Here is a 23665-nt window from a genome sequence, read left to right on the forward strand (position 1 = left end):
GTTACAAGTAATGAAATTGAAACTGTGATTAAAAATCTTCCAACAAACAGAAGTCCAGGACCAGATGGCTTCATAGGTGAATTCTATCAAACATTTAGAGAAGAGCTAACACCCATCCTTCTCAAACTCTTCCAAAAAACTGCGGAGGAAGGAACACTCCGAAACTCTTTCTATGAGGCCACCATCACCCTGAGAGCAAAACCAGACAAAGATACTGCAAAAAAAGAAAATTACAGACCAATATCACTGAGGAATATAGATGAAAAAATCGTCAACAAAATACTAGCAAACAGAATCCAACAACACATTAAAAGGATCATACCCCATGATCAAGTGGGATTTATCCCAGGGATGCAAGGATTCTTCAATATACGCAAATCAATCAATGTGATACACCATATTCACAAACTGAAGAAGAAAAACCATATGATCATCTCAATAGATGCAGAAAAAGCTTTTGACAAAATTGAACACCCATTTATGATAAAAAAAACTCTCCAGAAAGTGGGCATAGAACCTACCTCAACATAATAAAGACCATACACGAACAAACCCACAGCAAACAACATTCTCAATGGTGAAAAACTGAAAGCATTTCCTCTAAGATCAGGAATAAGACAAGGATGTCCCCTCTCACCACTATTATTCAACATAGATTTGGAAGTCCTAGTCATGGCAATCAGAGAAGAAAAAGAAATAAAAGGAATACAAATTGGAAAAGAAGAAGTAAAACTGTCACTGTTTGCAGATGACATGATACTATACATAGAGAATCCTAAAGATGCCACCAGAAAACTACTAGAGCTAATCAATGAATTTGGTAAAGTAACAGGATACAAAATTAATGCACAGAAATCTGTTGTCCTTCCTATACACTAACAACGAAAGATCAGAAAGAGAAATTAAGGAAACACTCCCATTTACCACTGCAACAAAAAGCATAAAATGCCTAGGAATAAACCTACCTAGGGAGACAAAAGACCTGTATGCAGAAAAGTATAAGACACTGATGAAAGAAATTAAAGATGATACCAACAGATGGAGCGATATACCATGTTCTTGGATTGGAAGAATCAATATTGTGAAAATGACTATACTACCCAAAGCAATCTACAGATTCAATGCAATCCCTATCAAATTACCAATGGCATTTTTTATGGAACTAGAACAAAAAATCTTAAAATTTGTATGGAGACACAAAAGACCCCGAATAGCCAAAGCAGTCTTGAGGAAGAAAAAGAGAGCTGGAGGAATCAGCCTCCCTGACTTCAGACTATACTACAAAGCTACAGTAATCAAGACAATATGGTACTGGCACAAAAACAGAAACATAGATCAATGCAACAAGATTGAAAGCCCAGAGATAAACCCATGCACCTATGGTCAACTAATCTATGACAAAGAAGGCAAGGAAATACAATGAAGAAAAGACAGTCTCCTCAATAAGTGGTACTGGGAAAACTGGACAGCCACATGTAAAAGAATGAAATTAGAACACTCCCTAACACCATACACAAAAATAAACTCAAAATGGATTAGAGACCTAAATGTAAGACTGGACACTATAAGACACTTAGAGGAAAACATAGGAAGAACACTCTTTGACATAAATCACAGCAAGATCCTTTTTGATCCACCTCCTAGAGTAATGGAAATGAAAACAAAAATAAACAAATGGGGCCTAATGAAACTTCAAAGCTTTTGCACAGCAAAGGAAACCATAAAGGAGACAAAAAGACAACCCTCAGAATGGGAGAAAATATTTGCAAATGAATCAACAGAAAAAGGATTAATCTCCAAAATATATAAACAGTTCATGCAGCTCAATATTAAAGAAACAAACAACCCAATCCAAAAATGGGCAGAAGACGTAGTCATTTCTCCAAAGAAGACACACATATGGCCAAGAAGCATATGAAAAGCTGCTCAACATCACTAATTATTAGAGAAATGCAAATCAAAACTACAATGAGGTATCACCTCACACCAGTTATAATGGGCATCATCAGAAAGTCTACAAACAGCAAATGCTGGAGAGGGTGTGGAGAAAAGGGAACCCTCTTGCACTGTTGGTGGGAATGTAAATTGATACAACCACTATGGAGAACAGTAGGGAGGTTCCTTAAAAAACTAAAAATAGAATTACCATATGATCCAGCAATCCCACTACTGGGCATATACCCAGAGAAAACCATAATTCAAAAAGACACATGCACCCCAATGTTCACTGCAATACTATTTACAATAGCCAGGTCATGGAAGCAACCTAAATGCCCATCGACAGATGAATGGATAAAGAAGATGTGGTACATATATACAATAGAATATTAGCCATAAAAAGGAATGAAATTAGGTCATTTGTTGAGACGTGGATGTATCTAGAGATTGTCATATAGAGTGAAGTAAGTCAGAAAGAGAAAAACGAATATCGTATATTAACGAATATATGTGGAACCTAGAAAAATGGTACAGATTGAACCAGTTTGCAGGGCAGAAATTGAGACACAGATCTGTCTCAGAGAACAAACGTATGGACACCAATGGGGGAAGCGGCGGGGGGTCGGGGATGGTGATGTGATGAATCGGGTGATTGGGATTGACATGTATACACTGATGTGTATAAAATTGATGACTAATAAGAACCTGCTGTGTAAAAAAATTAATAAAATAAAATTAAATATATATATATATATATATTTATTTTTTTTTGGGACTTCCCTGGTCGTCCAGTGGTTAAGACTCCGTGCTTCCCCTGCAGGGGGTGTGTGTTCGATCCCTGGTTGGGGAACTAAGCAAGGGTGCAGCCAGAAATTAAAAAAAATAAAGACATTTATACTGTCTTTCATATTTACCTGTGTAGTTACCTCACTGAAGCTCTTTAGTTCTGTGTGTGGATTTAAATTACTGTCTAGTGTCCTTTAATTTCATACTGAAGGAGTCCCTTCAGTATTTCTTGTAGAGCAGGATGCTAGTGATGAATTCTCTTCATTTTTGTTTACTTGGGCATGTCTCAATTTCTTCTTCACTTTTCAAGTATAGTTCTTCTGGCTATAGATTTCTTTGTTGACAGTTTTTCTTTTTTTCATCACTTTGAATATGTCATACCAACTGCCTTTTGGCTTTCATGGTTTTTGATGAGAAATCAGCTATTAATCTTATTGAGGATCCTTTTTCTGTGAAGAGTCATTGTTCTTTTGCTGCTTTTAAGATTCTCTCTTCCATGCGTGTCAAGAAGTGGGAGGATCCAGCTCTCGGCCATGGAAGTTGCCAAGGTCAGTGGTGAAGTGGCCACCATGGTGTTTTTTAAAAAAAAGATCCTTTCTTCATTTTTTTCCTTTTGGTAATGTGGCTATGATGTACTTAGATTTGATCTCTTTGAGTTTATTCTACTTGGAGTTTGTTGAGCTTCTTAGATGTGCAGATTAATGTTTTCTTCATATTTGGGAAGATTTTGGCCATTAATTCTTCATATATTCCTTCTGCCTCTTTCTCTCTCTTATCCCCTACTGAGGACCCCATTATATAAATGTTGGCACACTTGATAGTGTCCCACAGATCTCTGTGATTCTGTTCATTTTTCTTCATTCTTTTTTTCTTTCTCTTCCTTAGACAGGATCATCTCAATTGACCTGTCTTCAAGTTTGCTGATTCTTTCTTCTGCCAGCCCAAATCTGTTGAGCCCCTTTAGTGAATTTTTCATTTCAGTTATTGTACTTTACAGCTCCAGAATTTCTATTTGGTTTCTTTAAAAAATACTTTCTATCTTTTTATTGATAATCTCCATTTGGTGGCACATAATTCTTATGGTTTCCTTTAATTCTTTAGGCATGGTTTCCTTTAGTTCTTTGAACATATGTATAATAGCCAATATAAAATCTTTGTCTAGTAAGTTCATCTGGGCTTCCTCACTGACAGTTTTTACTGACTGCTTTTTTTCCTCTTTTCTTTTTCATTGCCATACTTTCTTGTATCTTTGTGTGTCTTTGTTAAAAATTGGGCATCAAATAATCTAATATGGCTACTCTGGAAACTAGATATCCCTCTTCCTTTCCAGGGTTTGTTGTTGTTGTTGCTTGTTCAGGGGGTTTTTTGAGCTAATTCTCTGAAATGTGTACTCTTTGTCATGTGCAGCTACTGAATTCTCTGCTTGCTTTGCTTAATTGTCAGCTTAAGACAGAGGTTTTCTTTAATGCCCTGATCTGGTAAGTCTCCCATTCTGTTCTGAGGGGCTCTTTGTGTGTGTTGAGCATAACTTCAACACTCTATCAGGTTACAACTCTGCTTTTGCCTTTACTTCTTGCTTGAGTGGAGACTCAAGGTCAGCCAGAGGTGAGAGACTGCGGCTCTTTTAGGTCTTTCCCTGCATGGGCATGTGTCTTCTAGATCCCCAGGTATATGGGAGCATTTCAAAGCCCCTTTGGACAGCTCATCCCCTAGATTTTCATTTACGTTTTTGTGTCAGCTTCTTGTTTGCTCCAACTTGTATTGCCACCTCAGGCAGCTGCAAAGTTAAACAACTGCTGCTGAGTGGATTTGGCAAGCACTCTGGGGATAGGGCTTTTCCCAGTAAGTGAGCTCTGCATCAGGTCAAAAAAGATGAGTTTTGTGTATGGGCTTTTCCAGGGAGCTAACAGACAGTGACAAGTTTCAGAGAATGAGCATTTGGGGAGCTTCAAAGTTGTTCTGCCACCTCCAATGGCTGCTAGTTTGCACAGGTACTGTGATTGTGAGGCTGTGATGGTTTTTAAGGCTACCATGGGGCTGGGGAGATGGGCAAATTAAAATGCTACAAACCTCACTGTTCTCAGCAAGTTTCAGACCTTTTTCTTAAATTAACATTTCTTAGGTTGTTACCAGACGTTAATTTCCAGGATTCTGAAAAGGTCAATTTTTCCTAGTGTTCTTGCTGCTTTTATGGAGGAGCAGATTTTCAGAAGTCCTATCTCTACCATCCCAGTAGTGATTCTTCCACTGTATTTTTAGAAAGGGTTTCTTGGGGCCAGGGTGGATAAAAAACCCTGACACTAAAACTGCTGACCGAAGGCTGGCGGTTGCAGAGATTTGGTGAGTACCTCCTTTTGTCTCTGTAGCTTTAGCACAAGCATCAGCCAAGCAGGATTTGATTGTTTTCATCCTTGTCTCTTCCTGCCTCCTAAAAAGTCCCTCTTTCTCTCTCCCTCCTCCCTTCCCTCCCTCTTTCCCGTCAACAAGCATTTATCGACCATATCTTTAGTGCCTGCGGGTCAAGCTCCTTCTCTGAGGCGCCTGTGCTTTGGTGGAGAAGGACATGTTGCCAGAGCAGACCACCAGCACTGCAGGGAGTGCTGCGACGGAGGGAGGGATCTAGGGAGCTGGGGGAGCCAGGGTAGAGTGATGGATGCTCTTGGGGAAAGGGAAGTCTGGAAGGAGAAAAAATACTGTCTAAGTTCCCTAGAAAGGGAATACCAAGGGTAGTGCTCGGTTTCCCCAGCTGAGAAATAGGCCAGTGGGGAGATGAAAAATCCACTCCACTACAATAGAGACACAAAAACACTGTAGGACCTGTGAGCCATATTCCAGACAAAGGCTCCCACTGGGAGCTGGAGAGAACCCATCCCCACAGGCGGGCAGGGTCGGCTCTGTCTGCAGGTCTGCAGCAGCAGCAAGAAGCCATCTCAGCCAGATATTGTCCCACCAGGCAAAAAGAGCCTTTCTCCCTGGGGCGAAAAAAAGCCTGGTTTGTACAAGGGAAGGGCCCAAAGCCAAGAGGTGCATGTGTGGGAAACTATCTAGAAATAAACACGAGGCCCAGCCAAAGCTAATCAGAGAGGGACATCTGCTCTGTGCTACTCACACCATTCTGTGACAAGCAGAGAATCAGGACATCGCGTGGGAAAGGGCAGTGAAGGGGAGGAGATGCTGCCCATCCCTTGCCCAGCAGCTGACCTTAGATGAGACACTTCTCCCCTTGAAGCCTCAGTTTCCTTATCTGCAAATGGGGATAATAACATATTTTTATCTTTTGCAGAGCTCTGTGAGGATCACATGAGATGAAGGACTTGAAAGGACCCAGGGCAGTGTCAGGGGCCCAGTAAGTCCTTGTCTTTCTTTGACTTTTAGATCAGTTGTAAATTGGAATCATAATTCTAATGGGTTTTTGAGTAAGTTGAGTAATATTATACTTTGTCCTAAAAAAAGTCACTATGTATTCCTCATCTTCTTCCAAAAAGGACTTCAGGAGCTTACAATAAAAGGCAATAAAACCTTTTACGAGGGCAGAAATAAGAACTGAGTGATGAAGTGTGTATTTGGCCAATGGTGCAGGGAGGTGATTACACACAAAATCCATTGCAATCAAACACAAAACAGTCCTCAGCTTCTGGAAGTCAAAGCAAACAGAGTGCCAGGAAAGGTGTTTCCTTCCAGTGAACTCTGGGGAGTTTATCTGGAGGGCTTCTATGTAGGGACCTAGATAGCGCAAGCACGCAGCAAAACGAGAGGACAAGAGGCCCGTGCCCAGTTTCAGGAAGAAGAGTCTGAGGTTCAGAGAGAACCTGCCCCTTTCCTCCCAGGCTCAATCTGCCTTTACCACCATGCTCTCTTTATGAATTTGCTTAGGGGCTGAGCACATGTGTATTCTTTCATTCATTCACCGTTCTGTGCATTTCCATTCCCTGGAGCCTCCTCTGCACCAGGCTCTTGGCTGGGTTGGTGATAGCCCCAGCCAGAGGGATTAGTTATAAGCCTTTTTGGAGGAGATGCTTGAGCTAGACTGAAAGGACAAAGAATAGTGAATGTGGGGTAAGAGTCCAGGTAGAGGAGGAGACATTCTGGGGGTGGGAAGGACATAAGAGTACAGGCTCAGAGTGGGAGGGCCCCAGACATCCACAATGGGGCTGGAGGTAGGGGACATGGGAGGAACAGTGGTGAGAACTGCAGGAGGCTGTGTTGATGAGGACAGTGCTGTGACATACTGAGGAGGAGGCTGATGGGGATTTGGCGGGGGAGTGGGGAGGGAGGGATCAAGGATGATGCCCTGGTGTCTGCATAGGGAAGCGGGCGGCTGGAGGCCCCCTCCCTGCAATGGGGAACTGGAAGAGAGCAGCTGGGGGAAGTGCTGGGTTCACTGGGGCCAGGTCCAACCTCTGGGTCCAGAGGAGATGACTGGCTGGAGGCAGGAAGTGGGGGCGTCATCAGCATTATGGGGGTGCCGGAGCCACAGGGGTGGGAGAGAGAGAAGAGGGCCAAGGGCAGATCCATTTAAGAGGCAAGTGGGCCCCATAGGAAAGGCATACGAGAAGGGGTCAGAGATGTGGGAGGAAACACAGGCAAGAGTCAGAGGGGGACCCAGGGGAATGGCCAATGTGAGGCCCAGGAAGAGAGACAGCAACGCATCTGTGTCTGCTGGTACGGCCATCAGGTGGTCAGTGGTAACTCTGGTCAAAAGGATGTGAGTGGCGTGACAGTGAGAAGAGACTGGAGGGGCTGGGAGGAGTGGAAGGCAAGGCAGAGGAGATGGGAGTGGGGTAGGGGTGTGTAGCCTCTGAGGGAAGCTTCACTGTGAGTTGGGGGAAGGGTACACGCAGAGAGAGTGCATTTTGGGTGAAATGAAGGTGGCAGGAGGGAGGCTGGCGGCGAGTACAGGTGAGTCTACAGGTTGCATGGAAGGTATGGAAAGGATCTTCTCCTGGTGCCTCTGCCAAGGGAAGGACAGGCCATGTCAGGGAAGGGATGGGGACACACAGGAGAACCATCTTGTGTTGAGGGACCCACAGTAGCGAGTCCCGCAAAGACAAGAGGCCGTTTCAGAGTGGGAGACCAGGGATTAAAGTTTCTGAGGCTGATAATGAGATTTGGGGGGTGGCCAAGGGCATAGAGGGGACTGTCACTGGAATTGTAACACTGGAATGGTGTCAAGAAGCCAAGAAAGGCAACACTGGGCACTGCAGCTCTGGGGACAGTGGCTGGAATTGGAGGGGACACAAAGACCCGGCCCAGGACCAAAGGTCCTGAGTTATGGGGTGGTGCGAGGATTGGCACCTCCAGCCAGGTCCCAGGTCAAGGGCAGACTTCCAGGCCTGGGTTTAGTAATTAAGAAAACCTGGGACTCACCGGGATCGCCTCTTCTTCCAGGCTTGCCACGCCGTCCAGGGGGGCCTAGACAGGAAAACAAGGACGGACTCATTAAGAAGGGAACCCAGTGAGCTTGGGCACAGCCTGCCTGCTGCCAGCACCACCGCGTCACCACCCCCCAACCCACACCCATAACAGCAGCCTGGGGGCAGCCAGCTCACCACCTTGCTGGCTGGGGGAGGGGAGAGGAGTGGGGAGAAAGCTCCATCTCCTGCCCCTCCCTCCCCCCTGCTCCTCTGGATCCTCCCCTGTTGGCTGCGTTCTCATCCCTCACTCATTCATTTAGTTATTCAATTAACTGTTCATTATTTCATTCCCAAGTCCTTTCCCATTCAAAAAGGTTTACTACCTAGAAACTCTTGAGGCAGAAGAGTTTTGCCACTGAGAAACTTCAGACTTTCAAGAAAAATAAGGCTGAGGGTGGGAGTTAACTTACAAAAGCCCGGACAAATGCTTTTTAATATTCACTAAAATAAAACAACAGAGACAACGCACCACATAAAGACACTATCATGGCATCTCAAATGTTTCAACTCGGTGGTAACAGGCTCTATCCTATCCATCTACTTCCTTCCTTTTGCTCACTAGACCTTTTGGCACCTCTCTCCCCTCCCCCACAGCTCCAGGGAGCCGCTTATAAATTTCTTGTGATTTATTGCACATAATGTGCACTCCAATGCACATTCTTTTCCGTATCCAGTCTCATCCATACATTTTTGCACTTTCTGAATCTGATGCAGATCATCCTGCCTCTGCCTTCTGCCCCTCGGCCCAAGTCAGCCCCCGAGACCTGAGTGACTGCGATGCTGAAGAGGAAGAGGGCTCTGGGTCATGGAACCCAGAACCTGGCGGCAGCAGGGCCCAGAGCACAGCTCGCCTGGCCTGGGAGTGGAGGGCTGAGGCCTCAGCCAGCGCGCCCTCATCCCGGCGCCGTTCCTGGAGCCCTGCTGCAAACCTCCCTGATGCTCCCTTGCCTTCCCCTCTCTGCCTCCGTTTTCACTCCCCGTTAGTCTAACTACCCCTGATTCTTCCTCCTGTTTTCCTTCTCTGTGCAGAAGTTTTAAAGCTTGATGTAGTCCAATTTGTCTATTTTTGCTTTTGTTACCTTTTTGACCTTTGAGTTAATTTTAACCTTTTAACCTTTTGAGCTAATTTTTGTATATGGTATAAGGTAAGGGCCCAACTTCATTCTTTTGCATGTGGGTATCCAGTTTTCTCAACAGCATTTGTTGAAGAGACTATCTTTTCCCCATTGTGTAGCCTTGGCGCCTTTGTCTAAAATCATTTGACCATGTAAGTGATGTACCCCTGAATTCTGGGAGTAGAAATTCATGCCAGTTACATAGCCCTTGACTTTTCCCGAGACCAGACAGAGACCTTGAGTTTTATGCTGGAATGGCTCAGGGCTGTGTTGATTAGCGAGGCTGAGATTCTGGCACCCCCATAACAAACAATAGCTCCTCACACCAGTGTAACAGCTTATGAAGAGCCTCCAGGTCAGTGATCTCAGCCAAGGCCTGCAACACCTGCAGTGCATGGACAACTGCCTTCAACACCTCCATGTGGGTGTCTCACCAACATCTCAGACCCCTCACGGCTAAACATGCATCCTGCTCTCCTCCCAGCTCCTTCATGGGGCTGACAGCGCCTGGAAACCTCGTGAGGCTGGCCGGTGTTTGGCCCGTTCTATCCAGGCACATCTGTTTTCAGGGTGAGCGAGGGTGTGGGAAGAGGGACCCCAATGGCACACCCAGCATCATGCTCCTTTGGTTGTAGGAGAGAAGAGGCCCAGCTTTCACTCACAAGGTCCAGCAAACTGGTCCCTGGATTCTGTGCTCTCACCAGGCTATAAAAGGCCTGTGCTTGGCTCAGCAAGGTCGCTCACTCGCCCTGGGCCTCAGGCTGATGTATGGGGCGTGGCAGGAAAGGGGCCCAAGAGTGGGAGAGTAAGCCAGGCTCTTCCTGGACATGAAAGCTAAAGCAGCGCCATGGTTTTCTAACGGTCATTACTGGGTACGACTGTAAAATTCTCCATCTGGGAAACTCAAGCCAGATGAAGACATTTACTGCCGCTGAGGTGGCTGAACTAATGGATTTTTCTGGGTGGGTCTCCTGGGTGGCATGGTTAGGCAGAAGGCCCAATGAGGAAGATGCTAGCAAGTGGGCAGCTGCCCAGGCAGGGTGGGGTGCCCCGCCTCCCAGGGCTTTTGGGGGAAGCTCCCAGCAGCCCTGGACTGGGTGGGGGTCCTGGGGGCTGCTGAGTGCACAGGGCCTGCAGGGCTGTAGCCCTGGCAGGCTGGACAGGACTCCCAGCTGAAAGGGCTTAAGTAAAGGAGACTGAGGCTCGTGAATTCTCTGCAGGCCAATTCAAACCAGATCCTGGAGGCTTCTGTGTGAACAGCTCACAAACTGACAACTGGTCGACCCACTCTTCTAAGATTCATACTCATTCAACTGTCTCCAAGATAATTCTATTGAGAGGCAACATGTCCAAACCCAAAATCATCTCCCAATTCTCCGTGCGCTCCCAACAGCGTTCTCTTCTCTCCTAGGTGTAGGTATGATCAGTACCCACAGAGCCAAGCCAGAAACCACCTGGGAGCTGTCCGAGGCATCCTCTTGCCCCACACTTAACTGAGACCCCTTCCTCCTTGGTGTCAGGCAAAGGCTGCCCCCACACTTAGCCTCTTCCACCCACCCTTCCTGCTGTGACTCGTTTGTCCTCCTCCTAACAGAAGGTAGTCCACTGCAGTGTGCAGTCCGCACCTTGTGCAGCCTAAGGTCCCTCCTTACCATTTCTTGGCAATCTCTTTAAAAGACTGTCAAATCTAACAAGATCCATGGCTTAGAAGAGATGCAAGACTATCTAATTTGATGGGCAAAGCTGTTGAGATGAAGGATACTTTCTCTCCTTTCTCCCTACGGCAGGTGATGGAGGTGGTGAGGCCTGCCAGGCTTGATCAAATAGAGGCCCTGGGAGCGGGGAATGCCAGAGCTGAGTCCCATGCTGACCACTAGGCTCCCTGTCTGCTGCTTTTGCAAACAGAGAGGCCTTGCACACACAAGGCCTGGATTGTGGAACCTGTAGTGGGGAAGGCAGGAAGGACGGCCTTTCATGAGTTTCTAGATTGTCAGGTGCTGAGGGCCGGCCATGGGCAGTAGCCCTGGTTCAGCATCTACTAGGTGCCAGGCCGGCTACTCATCCAGCAAATATGAACTTGGAACCCTTTGTGCTCCAGGTCTCCTGTGGCTCATCCAAGGAGCTCATCTATTCCCTGCTCAGCCCTCTGAAGAAGATGCTGGTATGCCCTGTATAGAGGGGAACTCTGAGGCTTAAGTGAGGTGAAAAGATTTGCCTAAGGCCACACAGCTGGCGCCTTGCGGAGCCCTTCAACATCAGTCTGTGATTCTTGAGGTGCAAGGGCAGTTGTGCCAGATATGTCGAACCCCCAGGCAGGCAGCCTTGACAGTGGAAGGGGTGGCCACCCTGGGGCGAGCAGCAGGGCAGATGGGTTGTGGCCCTCTGGCATCTGGGCCAGGCCTGCAGCAGATTGATCTGGACTCCCAGGGATAGCCTGGCCAGCTGGCTGCAGCTCAGATGTTCTCCGAACAAGCAAAACCAGGCTCCTGGCCTAGCAGTTTGCCTCAGAGCTTTCCGCTTCTTGGTTTTCTTCTGTTCCTTCCTTTCTACAGTCGCAGAATGTTTCCCACTTCTGGCACAGACTCAGACACTCAGGCTGCTCTGGAAGGCACCTGGGAGTCTGTCTTGATTGATCTGCTGATGTATAGATGGAGAAACTCAGGTCTTGCCCAAGGATGCTGCTGGAAAAACCGTCCCGGCTGGAGAGTCTCCAGGTGACGAAGACCAGCTCAGGCTGTTCTCACCTCTGTGTGACCCACACGGCTCTGCGTCAGGCGCTGGCAGCCATGGGGACGCTGGTGTTTCACAGTGGGTGCTGCCATGGTGGCACCTGCAAAGTTTACTTCCAGAGGCTTTGAGCAACAGATACCAACAGGTGATGCTAGTGCAGAAGGGGAAAAGACATGACTGAAAGGAAGCTGTTTAACCTGGAACAAGTTACTCAACCTCTCTGAGCTTTGGGTTCCCAATCCGTGAGGATAAAATTTTAGGGGTGATGGCAACTATACCTGCCTTGCAGAACTGTTAAACAGATGAGCTGGCAGCAGACACACCAGCTTGGGGGCACAAAAGAGGGGCCTATTTGGGACCCCAAGAAATAACTGGCTGCAGGCGCCTCTGCGCCATTAGAATCTGGGGACTTGATGTACATTGGTTATGTGCTTCCCAAGGTGGGTGAAGCCTGAGACAGGGCAGCTATATTTCAGTATAGCTCAAGTACGGTACAGAGGGCAGGGTTTGAGTCCAGAGGCTGGCTAAGCCCTCATTACACCCTGACCTTGAGCCCACAGGGGCAGGGACAGTCTGGAGCTTTTCCAGGTCCCTAATCACAGTCTGTCTGTGGACCTAGGGATCAGGATGCCCGGGCTGAGTGGTCTGGGAATGAGATTTCTCAAAGAAATCCTGAGGTTTCAGGCATCGCATGGGCTGTTGAGGGCTCCAGCTTGCTGCTAAATGACTCTTGTGACAACCATCTGCACATTAAATAACTCCAGGGAGGGTGATGCTTTTCTCAAGTACTGTTCGAGGCCAGACAAACTGGAACCATTTCTAACTGATAAAAATCTCATCTCTGGTTGGGCTGGAGCCCTCATGTCACTGACCAACTCCAAAGGGGGCCTGAACGCCAACAGGCTCCAGGGAAGCCTGAGCAGTGAGGAGCTGGTTCTTGCACTGGTGGTCTCCCTCAATCCTTCCCAGCACCTCCGTCCCCTGAGGATACCTCCTTCAGCAACGCTTGCTTTATTGCTGTCCTCTCACAACCCTGGGGACAACCGGGGGACAGCCTGCCCAGGCCCCTCCCTCTCCCTCTTCCCCTGGCTCCAACAGTCACTCAGCAACCCACCCCCTCCCCGCCCAAACCCCAGCCCCTGCTCCTCCCTCCTGCCAGCCCCTAAGGGCAGGAGCTTTTGTGCAATTTATCTAATTGAATCTATACTCAGTTCTGAAAAATGCTTTAAACCCTCTCCACACTTTTTTCTCTAAAGATTGGGGAAACTGAGGCTCAGAGAAGTCAAGAAAGGCTTTTTTATAACTTTTAAAACTTTTTTATCTTTTTGAGCAAAGAACTATTCCAGGTGCCTTTTACAGTCTTCCAGGAAATTGAAAATTTTTCCATTAAGAGAATTTTTTTTTTTGTGGCTGCATTGGGTCTTCGTTGCTGTGCGTGGGCTTTTCTCTAGTTGCGGCGAGCAGGGGCTACTTTTCGTTGCGGTCCGTGGGCTTCTCATTGCGGTGGCTTCTCTTGTTGCGGAGCACGGGTTCTAGGCATGCTCAGTAGTTGTGGCTTGCGGGCTTAGTTGCTCCGCAGCATGTGGGATCTTCCTGGACCAGGGATCGAACCTGCGTCCCCTGCATTGGCAGGCGGATTCTCAACCACTGCACCAACAGGGAAGTCCAAGAGAATTTTGTAAAGACCAAAATGAATGGAAATCCGAAGGTGCAACGTCTGGTGAATACGTCAATGAATCAGAACTTCCCAGCCAAGCTGTAACAGTTTTTGCCTGGTCATCAAAGAAACATGCAGTCTTACCTAGAGGGGTGGGATAGGGAGGGTGGGAGGGAGATGTAAGAGGAAGGAGATATGGGGATATATGTATATGTATAGCTGATTCACTTTGTTATAAAGCAGAAACTAACACACCATTGTAAAGCAATTATACTCCAATAAAGATGCTAAAAAAAAAAAAAGAAACATGCGGTCTTGCATTATCCCGATGGAAGATTATGCGTTTCCTTATTGACACTTTTCATCGAGTGTTGCTTTCAGTTGGTCTAGTTGGGAGCCGTACCTGTTGGAATTAATCGTTTGGAAGGAGCTCATAATAGAGGACTCCCTTCCAATCCCACCATATACACACCACCACCTTCTTTGGATGAAGACCTTTATTTGGTGTGGTTGTTGGTGGTTCATTTCACTTGCTCCACGATCTCTTCCGTTCCACATTATTGTACAGTATCCACTTTTCATTGCCCGTCACAATTTGTTTTAAAAATGGAATGTTTTCATTACGTTTAAGTAGAGAATCGCATGTGGAAATACACTCAAGAAGGTTTTTTTTCGCTTAACTTACGTGGAACCCAAACATCGAAGTGATTGACACAACCAAGCTGGTGCAAATGATTTTCAGCACTTGATTTGGTTATTTTGAGTATGTTGGCTCTCTCCCATGTGGTGTAACGTTGATTGTTCTCAATTAATGTCTCAATTTGATCGCTATCAACTTCAAATTCAACTGGTCTACCTGACCGTGGAGCATCGTCCAGCGAGAAATCTCCACGAAACTTTGCAAACCAGTTTTGACACGTTCCATCAGTCACAGCACCTTCTCAATACACCGCACAAATCTTTTTTTTGCATTCTAGTTGCATTTTTACCTTTCTTGAAATAATAAAGCATAATATGCTGAAAATGTTGCTTTTTTTCTTCCATCTTCAATATTAAAATGGCTACACAAAAATTCACCAATTTTGATAAGTTTTAAGAAAAATGCACCGATATGACAGCTGTCACAATACAATCTAACAAAATTGTTTTGAATGAAGTTAAAGACAACTAAGCGCTACTGGCTAGAGCCATCTTACGGAAAAAACAGAGCGAAATTTTGGCCAACCCAAATATTTTATTTTTTTAAGCTTAAAAGCCCTTCATGTGAGCTTTGATTTCCATGAGAATTCCTCGTAACCTACATGTTAAAAGTCCAGTCAGAAGGTCCTAGAAAAGAGCAAGTGAGGCCTTCAGAGCATGGCCAGCACGCTGGTGGACATGGACTTAGGAAGTGACCCTCAGGGAAAAGCTGGCCACTCAGCTTATCCCACCCATTCCAAGGCAACTTGACCCTAAGGGCGCTGGACCCAGGCCTCCCACTCCTGTGAACAGGAGAACAGAGCTCTGCTGAGGGAAGGGCATGCCAGCCCCCAGAAGGGCCTAGGGTACTTTCACTTCCGCATCCAGGAAATAAGGGAAGCAAGTGGGCACTAGTGTGACCAACTATCCCAGTGTGCTCAGGACTGAGGGGTTTCCTGGGCCTTTTGGTGCTAAAACTGGGACAGTCCCAGGCAAACCAGATGGTTGGTCACTTCAGTGGGCAGCCTGTGAGCAAGGAGGCTCTCCACACTGCCCCATCTCCCACTGCTCCCCCCTCGCTCCCCACCTACACCCCCTGCCACACGGCCTTCTTTCTGCTTCTCAAGCCAGCCAGGCCGGTCCTAGCTCAGGGCCTTTGCACCAGCTGTTCCCTCTGTCCTGGGGCTCTCCTCGCATGGCTGGGGCTATTCTGCATGGTGGACTCTTTGTTGAGCTTCCTGGACACCTTCACTGATCACCCTCTCTGGCATGTTTTCTTGTTTTATTTTCTTCCAGTCACTTATCTCTAGCAAAATTACCTGGTTTATTTATTTGCTTTTTAGTGTTTATGGTTTCTCTCTCCTCACTAGGATGTCAGCTCCCTGAGGATAGGGCTCCTGTGTGCTGGTTCATGGCTATCGCCTGATAGGCAATAGTGACACATGGGTTGGTGCTAAACAAATGGTCAGAGCATGAATGAACTCTGTTCTGGTGGTAGGAGGGCACCAAGGTGTCACTGATGAGGTACCTGCTGCCATCACCTGCTGGCACCTCACATAATTCTTGCAGCAGACCCATGAGGCAGGGACACCAGCGTCCCTGTTACAGAGTGGGAGAGGGGCTGCCCAAGGTCAAGTGGCCCCGCAGCTCGGGCTCCTCTGCTGCCCGCTGACAGGACTTTAAGTTCTGAGGAAGCTGCTCCAGCTTCACTGACCACACACCCCAGAGCAGCCAAGAGGCTGAGTGGAAAAGTTCTGCGGAGGCCCCTGCTGGGCTGCTCCCAGCATCCTGGCCCGTGAAGCCCCACACAGTTCCCTGCACTATTGACTCACACTCCCAAGGGGCCCAAGTGAGTCACCATTTGTTTTTCTTGACCTCCAGGGCCAGGGCAAGGACCACGGCTCCCACTGGAGAGTGTCAGCAGTCAAGAGCTGGGTCTGAGTTCCCTGGCCCTTGTCCACTGAAGACAGGCTGCTAGGGGGCGACTCTGCCGTCTTCCTGCTCCTCCTTCCCTAGTAAAGCAGTGGCTCCCTGTCCTTCAGCCACTGGCCCCTTATGGGGGCCTGGGGGTCCCATGGCCCTCCCCGCACACTCAAACGCTGGGGTGTGGGCAGGCCCATGTGCTCCAACATCTGCAGTTCTTTATCCTGGCCCTGGAAGGGTCGGCACACTGTGTCCAGCAGTGTTATGAGCAGCATAATTTTTTTAAACAGCTTTACTGGGATATAATTCACATACCATATGAACCACCCAATCGTTTTTGGTATATTACATTATATTTTTAAAAATGTTAATATTTTTTAAAAATTGTGATAAAATATACATAAAACTTAGCATCTTAACCATTTTGAAGAGTACAGCTCAGAGGACTTCCCTGGTGGTGCAGCGATTAAGAATACGCCTGCCAATGCAGGGACACAGTTTCAATCCCTGGTATGGGAAGATCCCACTTGCTGTGGAGCAACTAAGCCCGTGCACCACAGCTACTGAGCCTGTGTGCCACAACTACTGAAGCCTACGCGCCTAGAGCCCGTGCTCTGCAACAAGAGAAGCCACCACAATGAGAAGCCCTCGTACCGCAACGAAGAGTAGCCCCCGCTCGCTACAACTAGAGAAAGCCTGCGCACAACAACGAAGACACTATGGAGCCAAAAAAAAAAAAAAAAAGTACAATTCAGTGGTATTAAGTACTTTCACACTGTTGTACGACCATCCCTATCATCCCTACCTCCATAGCTCTTTTCATCTTGTAAAACTGAAACTCCATACCCATGAAACAATAACCCTCTATTCCCCCTCCCCCAGTCCCTGGAAACCACCAGTCTCCTTTCCGTCTCTATGAATTTGCCTACACTAGGTACCTCATATGAGTGGAGTCATGTAGTATTTGACCTTTTGTGTCTGGTTTATTTCACTTAGAATAATGTCTTCAAGTTTCATCCATGTTGCAGCTTGGTTATAGACTGACTATGTGTGTCCTCCCAGAATTCATATATCAAAATCCTAACTCCCAATGTGGCAATGGTATTAGGAGATGGGGCCTTTGGAAGGTGACTAGGTCATGAGGGTGGAGCCATCATGAATGGGATTAGTGCCCTTATAAAAGAGACCCTAGGGAGTTTCCTCATACCTTCTGCCATGTGAAGATACAAGAAGGTGGCCATCTATGAACAGAAGTGGGTTCTCACCAGATACCACATTTGTCAGTGCCTTGATCTTGGACTTCCCAGCTTCCAGCACTGTGAGAAATAAATATTTGCTGTTTAAGGCACTCAGTCCATGGTATTTTTGTCATAGCAGCCTGAACGGACTAAAGCAAGCATGGAGCAGGACTTCATTCCTTTTTATGGCTGAATATTCTTCCACTGTTCACCATTTTGTTTATCCATTCATTTGGTGATGGACACTTGGGCTGTTTCCACCTACCCTGATGCTTCAGTGAACACTGATGTACAAGTATCTCTTTGAGTCCCTCCTTGCAATTCTTTTGGGTATATATCTAAGAGTACAATTGCTGGGTCACATGGTAACTCTGTTTAGCTGGGCAGCATTTTTCATTTCTAGCAGAAAAAAGGCTTGTCCTGTGCTTGGTGTTCCTGTTCATTCCTGGTCCCCTTGGGAGAAGATAGCCCTCCTCTCCCTCTCTGTCTTTCTGGGATCATAGGCCATGCCCTACCAGGCTGTCTTCCCGAGCAGCTGTGGAAGGGTATAAAACTCAAAAGACTGATTTCATCCCCTGTACCTTTGTAAACAAGACAGACAGGGTCCCTACCATCACAAAGCCTGTTTTCTAAAGAAGAAGGATTGTATTTGTGTCTTAGAAATTCTGCTTTCACTAGTATGGCCTGGAGCAAGCCAATTCCTGCCTCAGAGTGTCTGTCTCCTCACCTTTGGACTGGAGATAGTGACCCCAGGTCCTAAGGTCCTTTGAGATAACACATGACATTTAACCTCTCAGACCCTCAGTTTCCTAGGCCCCAAATGGGGATTTGAATACCCAATCCTGTCTGTCACTCAGGTAGTCATTCCCAAAACATCCACTGGAGGCCCTGCAGGCACTGCGAATCCCGTGATGGACCCGGCATGGGTCCTGTCTCTGGTTTCTGTGGTCCAGAGATACTGGCCCACTGAGGCGCTAACCATGACACAGTGTGACAGGGTGGGGACTGGCTACGTCGCCAGTGGGACCACCCCATGACACGCTGTCCCTGCAAGCTCAGGTGTGCTCATGCCCTCATTGTGCCACTCTCCATCTGTAAGGACCTTCTCTGTGCCTGGAAACCAACCTCTCCAGGACCTGCTCGACTGTCCCCTCCTCCCCACAGCTGTCTGGAGTCAAAGGAGGCTGGACAGGTCTGCTCCCTGGCTGGCTGGAGGACGTTGGGGTGGAGGACGTTGGGGGTGGAGGACGTTGGGCTTATGTGGCACTACCTGAGAGGGAGGCACTGGTGGGCAGGGGCCTGTGGGCTGGGGCAGCTGAAAGCGGGGTGTGGGCAGGCCAGCTGTGCACAGCCATCAAGATTCCTAGGCTCACCTGGTCCCCAGGGCCCCTGGCTGTGGGGACACTGGGGACTCCCTGGGACCATCTCCCATCTATTCAGATGCCACAGTCTGGCCAGAGAGGCCTGGTGTCCTCAGACACAAGTGGCCCCTTTCTTTCCCTCCCTAGGTTCTGTGCTGCTCTGGCTGGGGCTGGCCTTATCTGGAGGGTGGCCCCTGGGTAGGGCATGCAGGAGCCCTGCCTGGGAAGCTGGAAGTCCCCTGCTGAGAGTGGCAGCTCCCATACACAGGCCCCAGCTCCTGCCTACAGCTCCAGGTCAGACTTCTGCCGTGGGGAGACGTCGCCACCATTTTGGCTGTTCCCAGAGCTCTGGAGCAGGGTATCGGAATGCCGTGGGAAGCAAGGAAGGTGGCTCCTGCTTGTGGACCTGCAACATGCCAGGCATTGTGCTCAGGGCTGTACAGGTGTTCACTCTTCTGTTCTGCTCAGCACCCCTGCCAGGGAGGTGGCATCTACTCTACCCTACAAATGGAGTACAAGAGAAGGGACTTGTCCCAAGTCATACACCTGGTGTGTGGCAGAGCTGGGATTCAAACCCTGCTGTGTCCAATTCCAAAGCACTTGCCTTTTTTCTTTCTTTCTTTTTTTTTTTAAAGGAAAAGAACTAGGGACTGCCTGGGGCTTCTCCCCTCTATCCAGATGCCATCGTCTGGCTAGAGACGCAGACACAAGCAGCTCCTTTCCCATCCTAGGTCTGGTACTGCTCTGTGGGTGCAGGAGGGCCGGGTCACCCTCCAAAGTGCTCAGGGGTCCTCGGCCCCACCCTTAGTTTCAAATTCAGTGGCGCTGGAGTGATCGAGAATTTGCATTTTTAGTAAGTTCCCAGGGGATGTTGTTGCTGCTGGTCCAGGAAACACACTCAAAACCCAACTGTTTTCTTTCTCTCTCTCTTTAAATATTTTCTTTCTTACGAAAGACTTCAAGCCTTGTACTTTCCACATTACCTTCTGTGTGCTCAGGGGATGGGGGGTTGGAGCCAAGCTGTGAGTTTACAAAACCCAAGGAACACCAGTTCTGGGTTCATAAACCAGCAGCAATGATTTCCACTACAACCACCACCGCCACTACTACTAGGACTACTGCAGTGCACACTCGCTTAGAATTTACTGTGTACCAGGTGGCGTTCTGAGCTCCGTCATGTCAATCCTCCTGTAATTTTCACAGCCACGCTTCATCTCATTCTATTGAGGAGAAAACTGGACCCAGAGGGGGCAAGTCACTGGCTTGGGGTCACACAGTATCAGTGGCAAGGTCAGGACTTGACCAGGTGGTCTGGTGCCAGAGATCACACTCTGAGCCACAGACTATTCCGCCTCAGGATTAGATGAGGTGGGACAGAAGCTCCTCACCACTCCTAGTAGAAACTGGCTGAATGGCCTAAACCAAAGTCCTTATCCCCTGCCCCACCAATTCTCCATCTGAATTCCCAGTCTCTGTGAACAGCAACACCATCCACCCAGTATCCCCCAGGAATGTGGGTGGATCCATCCCATTCACACTTCCTGAGCACCCCCTCCAAATACAAAAGACAACAAGCCTACTGGCTGACCATGTCTTGGCCTTGTCCTGGCATTTTACGTGGATTACTGTGCACCACACAACAACTCCATGCGGTGGGTGCTATTATGCCCATTTTACAGTACCAAGAGGTTAAGGAACACGCCCCAAATGACAGAGTCAGAAGAGAAAGAACCAGAGTCTGCCCCTCTCTGTCCCCACCAGGTCTGGTACCAGCATATCTCCCTGGGTCAACGGTCACAGCCTCCTCCGTGGCTACCTTGTCTGATTTCATTCTCTGCCCCACAGTCAGTGCAGTCCTTCTAAACCACAAATCTGATCATGCCACTTCCTTTAAAGCCTTTCACAGGCTTTCCACTGACCTTGGGCCACAGTCTGAGCTCTTTGGCCAAGGCCCTTCCAGGTTGAGCCAGACTTCCCTCTTTGGCCTGCTCTGCCCATCCCCTACTTGTCCTCCATACATCACTCCTGGCCCGGAACACACCACAGCCCCATGTGTTGCTCATGTCTCCAATGTCATTTCTCCCATTACTTGCCAGAATAACTCCTACTCATCCTTCAAGACCCAACTAAGACATGGACCCTCCCCTGGGAAGCCTTCCTGGCTGCCCACCCTTGGGCCAGGGGTATTTACTTGCTTCAGCACTTAGTGCACTGGGATGGAGCTGTCTGCCCAGCTCTCTTTCTCTCTCTGCTAGACTGTGAGCCCCACAAAGTGGAGACCATATTCAATTTGCCTTGGTGCTCCTGGCCCTGGCTCAGGCCAAATCCAGTTAAACTGGACTAAGGTGGATGGTCACCAGTGCCAATGCAAAGAGGCTCTGGACTCTAGGGTGTCCATCAGCAGCTTGTCTCCGGGTCTGATCTTTGCTGGGCATTGGGAAAGGGAAAGATGTGATCTTGTCTCCTTTATTATTTAGCACATGTGCCTCACCCTCTCTGCCCACTGGGGTAGGAAAACACCCATTGATGAACCAAGGGCAAGCTGCCACAGTCTTTCTAGCTGGGGCTGTTGGAAACCACTTGGGGCAGATTTAGCCCTAGTAAACTGCTCTTAACCACTCTCTGAGGAGATCCATGAGCCCCCAGATGATTAGCCGCATGTGTGTGGGAGACAGGTCTATTTTTTTCCCAAGGATTTATGAGAAGGGGGAGTATTCTCATTGACCTCCATTTCAGGAAAGGCCTCTTTCTGGAACTCTTGCCGAGTGTTCCATCAACAGTACAGCACATATGCTTGCAGTAAGCCTGCTTGACATCATCATACCCAGCATATGTTTCTTGTCTTATACGCATTTTAGCACTTGCTTTGGGGACTGTATGTATTTCTGAGGGTCCCTAAACAGAGCTCCGAATGAAGCACTTATAATTCATGAATGTCACCACTGCTCTTTCTAAACATATTTGGAAGTGGATTCAAAGTTTATTTAGAGAAAAAAATTTTTTTTAGTAGACAGAGAGTGTTTGTGAATTCTCCTCCGGACCTCCTCCCCCTAGGGACCTTGGGAACAACTCCTTCAGCTCACGGACACTGACATCCTCAGAGGAGACCGTGAACGTGTGAACATGGGCCGTCTGTCTGCCCAGGCATTTCTCCAGTTCCTCCTCGGTTTATTCACCTGTTATATGCTGTTTCTCCCTCCATCCAATTTCTTTCTTTCCTTCTACTCATGTGCTCATCCATATATCCCGCTGTAGAAAAACTACTCACTACATAGTTCTGAGTGAATGAAAGACTTTATTCACCCAGACAATCAAATATTCACCTAAATATTTGTTCATCTATTCACCCATCTGTTAAGTTATCCATCTCTGTTTCAGTCATCCTTTTGATCACCCATCCTTCCATCCATCCATCCATCCATCCATCTATCTGTCTATCTGTCCATCCAACATTAACCCACTCTGTGCCAGGCACTGGGGATACTCAAATAAATACATCTCGTTCTTGTTCTTGCGCAGCTCACGAGGAGCTGGGGGATGATATACAAACAGCCAATTACAGCTCTCTAAGATCATGGGAAATGATCTTAGAGAGATGTGCAGGCGCTGTGGGGGTCTGGGGAAGGAGCATGGATGTCTGGAAGCAGGGCTGGTACAGAAGCAGAGATAAAGCCATCCACAAATGGAAAACCTGCCCGCCCTGCCTATAGCCCAGAACTAATGAGGTGGCAGCTTGGGCTGAGTGGAGTCAATAGCCCCTCTAAGGCTTGAAATTCCGCCTCTGCCTTGCAGATATTTTCTGTCAGAAACAGACTTCTTGACGGGGCCCACTCAGATTTATCACTCTCTAGTGATCTTGCATCCCCATTCTGCAGAGGACAACCAGGGACTCAGGAGAGGGGACAGGCGGAGAAGCAGCAGCAGAACCTCCATATCAGAGTCTGAGGACTGGCGGACAATCCCTGTAGGCTGCTGCAGCTGTTGGCCATTGGGTAGCCCTCAGGACAGCACCAGCCACTGGCCTATCTACTCCCACTTTGAAAGCTTCCATGGTGCTTGGGACCTGGGCCTGATCATTTGGGATCAGGGCTCTCCCTGTACACCATGTGTCCCAGAGTTAAACAGAAACCCCTGGCAGGTAAGTTGTGATCCCTCTCTGGGAAGCAGAGACCTCAAAGGACCCCTCAAACCCTGATATTTTAGCACCTCCCTTCTCCTGTTCCCATGCCAAGGGCTGAGAACAAGGACCTTGCTTGCAGAGCAGGGACCATGCCTAGCAAATTCTAGGCTCTGGCCAGGCCTTAGGCTCTGGAACCTGCAGAGAGTGGCCATGGTTCAACAACCATCATGGGAGCTGGAATGACCGACACTGCCTCACCTGGGTGACGATGGCAGGGCCCTCCACAGGGTAGGGCAGTCCCTCTGCCCTCTCTGGCTGAGGGTTCCCCCTTCATCACAGGTTCATCTTCCATGCCTCCCTCTTCCACACACACCCATTCAATTATAAGTCCTGCCCATGGTCTCTGTAATCCCTGTCAAATGGGCCCTCTCAGCCTCACTGCCTTCAACCATCTGCAGCAGCCTCCTCATATGGCCTCCCTTCCTCCAGGCTGGCTTCCCCATCTGACCTCTTCCCTGGTCCCCTCATCCAAGGCACCTTTCTAAATCTGGGCATGCCACTCTTCCCTAAGAGAACAAAATCAAAGCCCATGGCAACTTCCTTAGCACAGAAGCAGGATGGTAAAAAGAGATCTGGGTTCAAATTTTGCTCTCTCACATACTATCCAGTGAGCTTGGGTAACTCTGGGCCTCAGTTTCCCCATCT

General features: G+C 48.1%; 1 protein-coding gene across 1 annotated transcript in view; it reads right to left on the reverse strand.

Annotated features, from left to right (window-relative positions):
• COL23A1 (collagen type XXIII alpha 1 chain) overlaps positions 1 to 23665 on the reverse strand; it is a 321989-nt gene that overhangs the window by 62120 nt on the left and 236204 nt on the right. The window contains exon 2 of the mRNA XM_029216844.1: positions 8092 to 8136. Within this exon, the coding sequence (XP_029072677.1) occupies positions 8092 to 8136 (45 nt within the window). The remainder of the gene's footprint in view (positions 1 to 8091; positions 8137 to 23665) is intronic.

The sequence above is a fragment of the Monodon monoceros genome, unplaced genomic scaffold (assembly GCF_005190385.1).
Source record: "Monodon monoceros isolate NGI ecotype Baffin Bay Population unplaced genomic scaffold, NGI_Narwhal_1 Super_Scaffold_12, whole genome shotgun sequence".
NCBI classification, from domain to species: Eukaryota; Metazoa; Chordata; class Mammalia; order Artiodactyla; family Monodontidae; genus Monodon; species Monodon monoceros.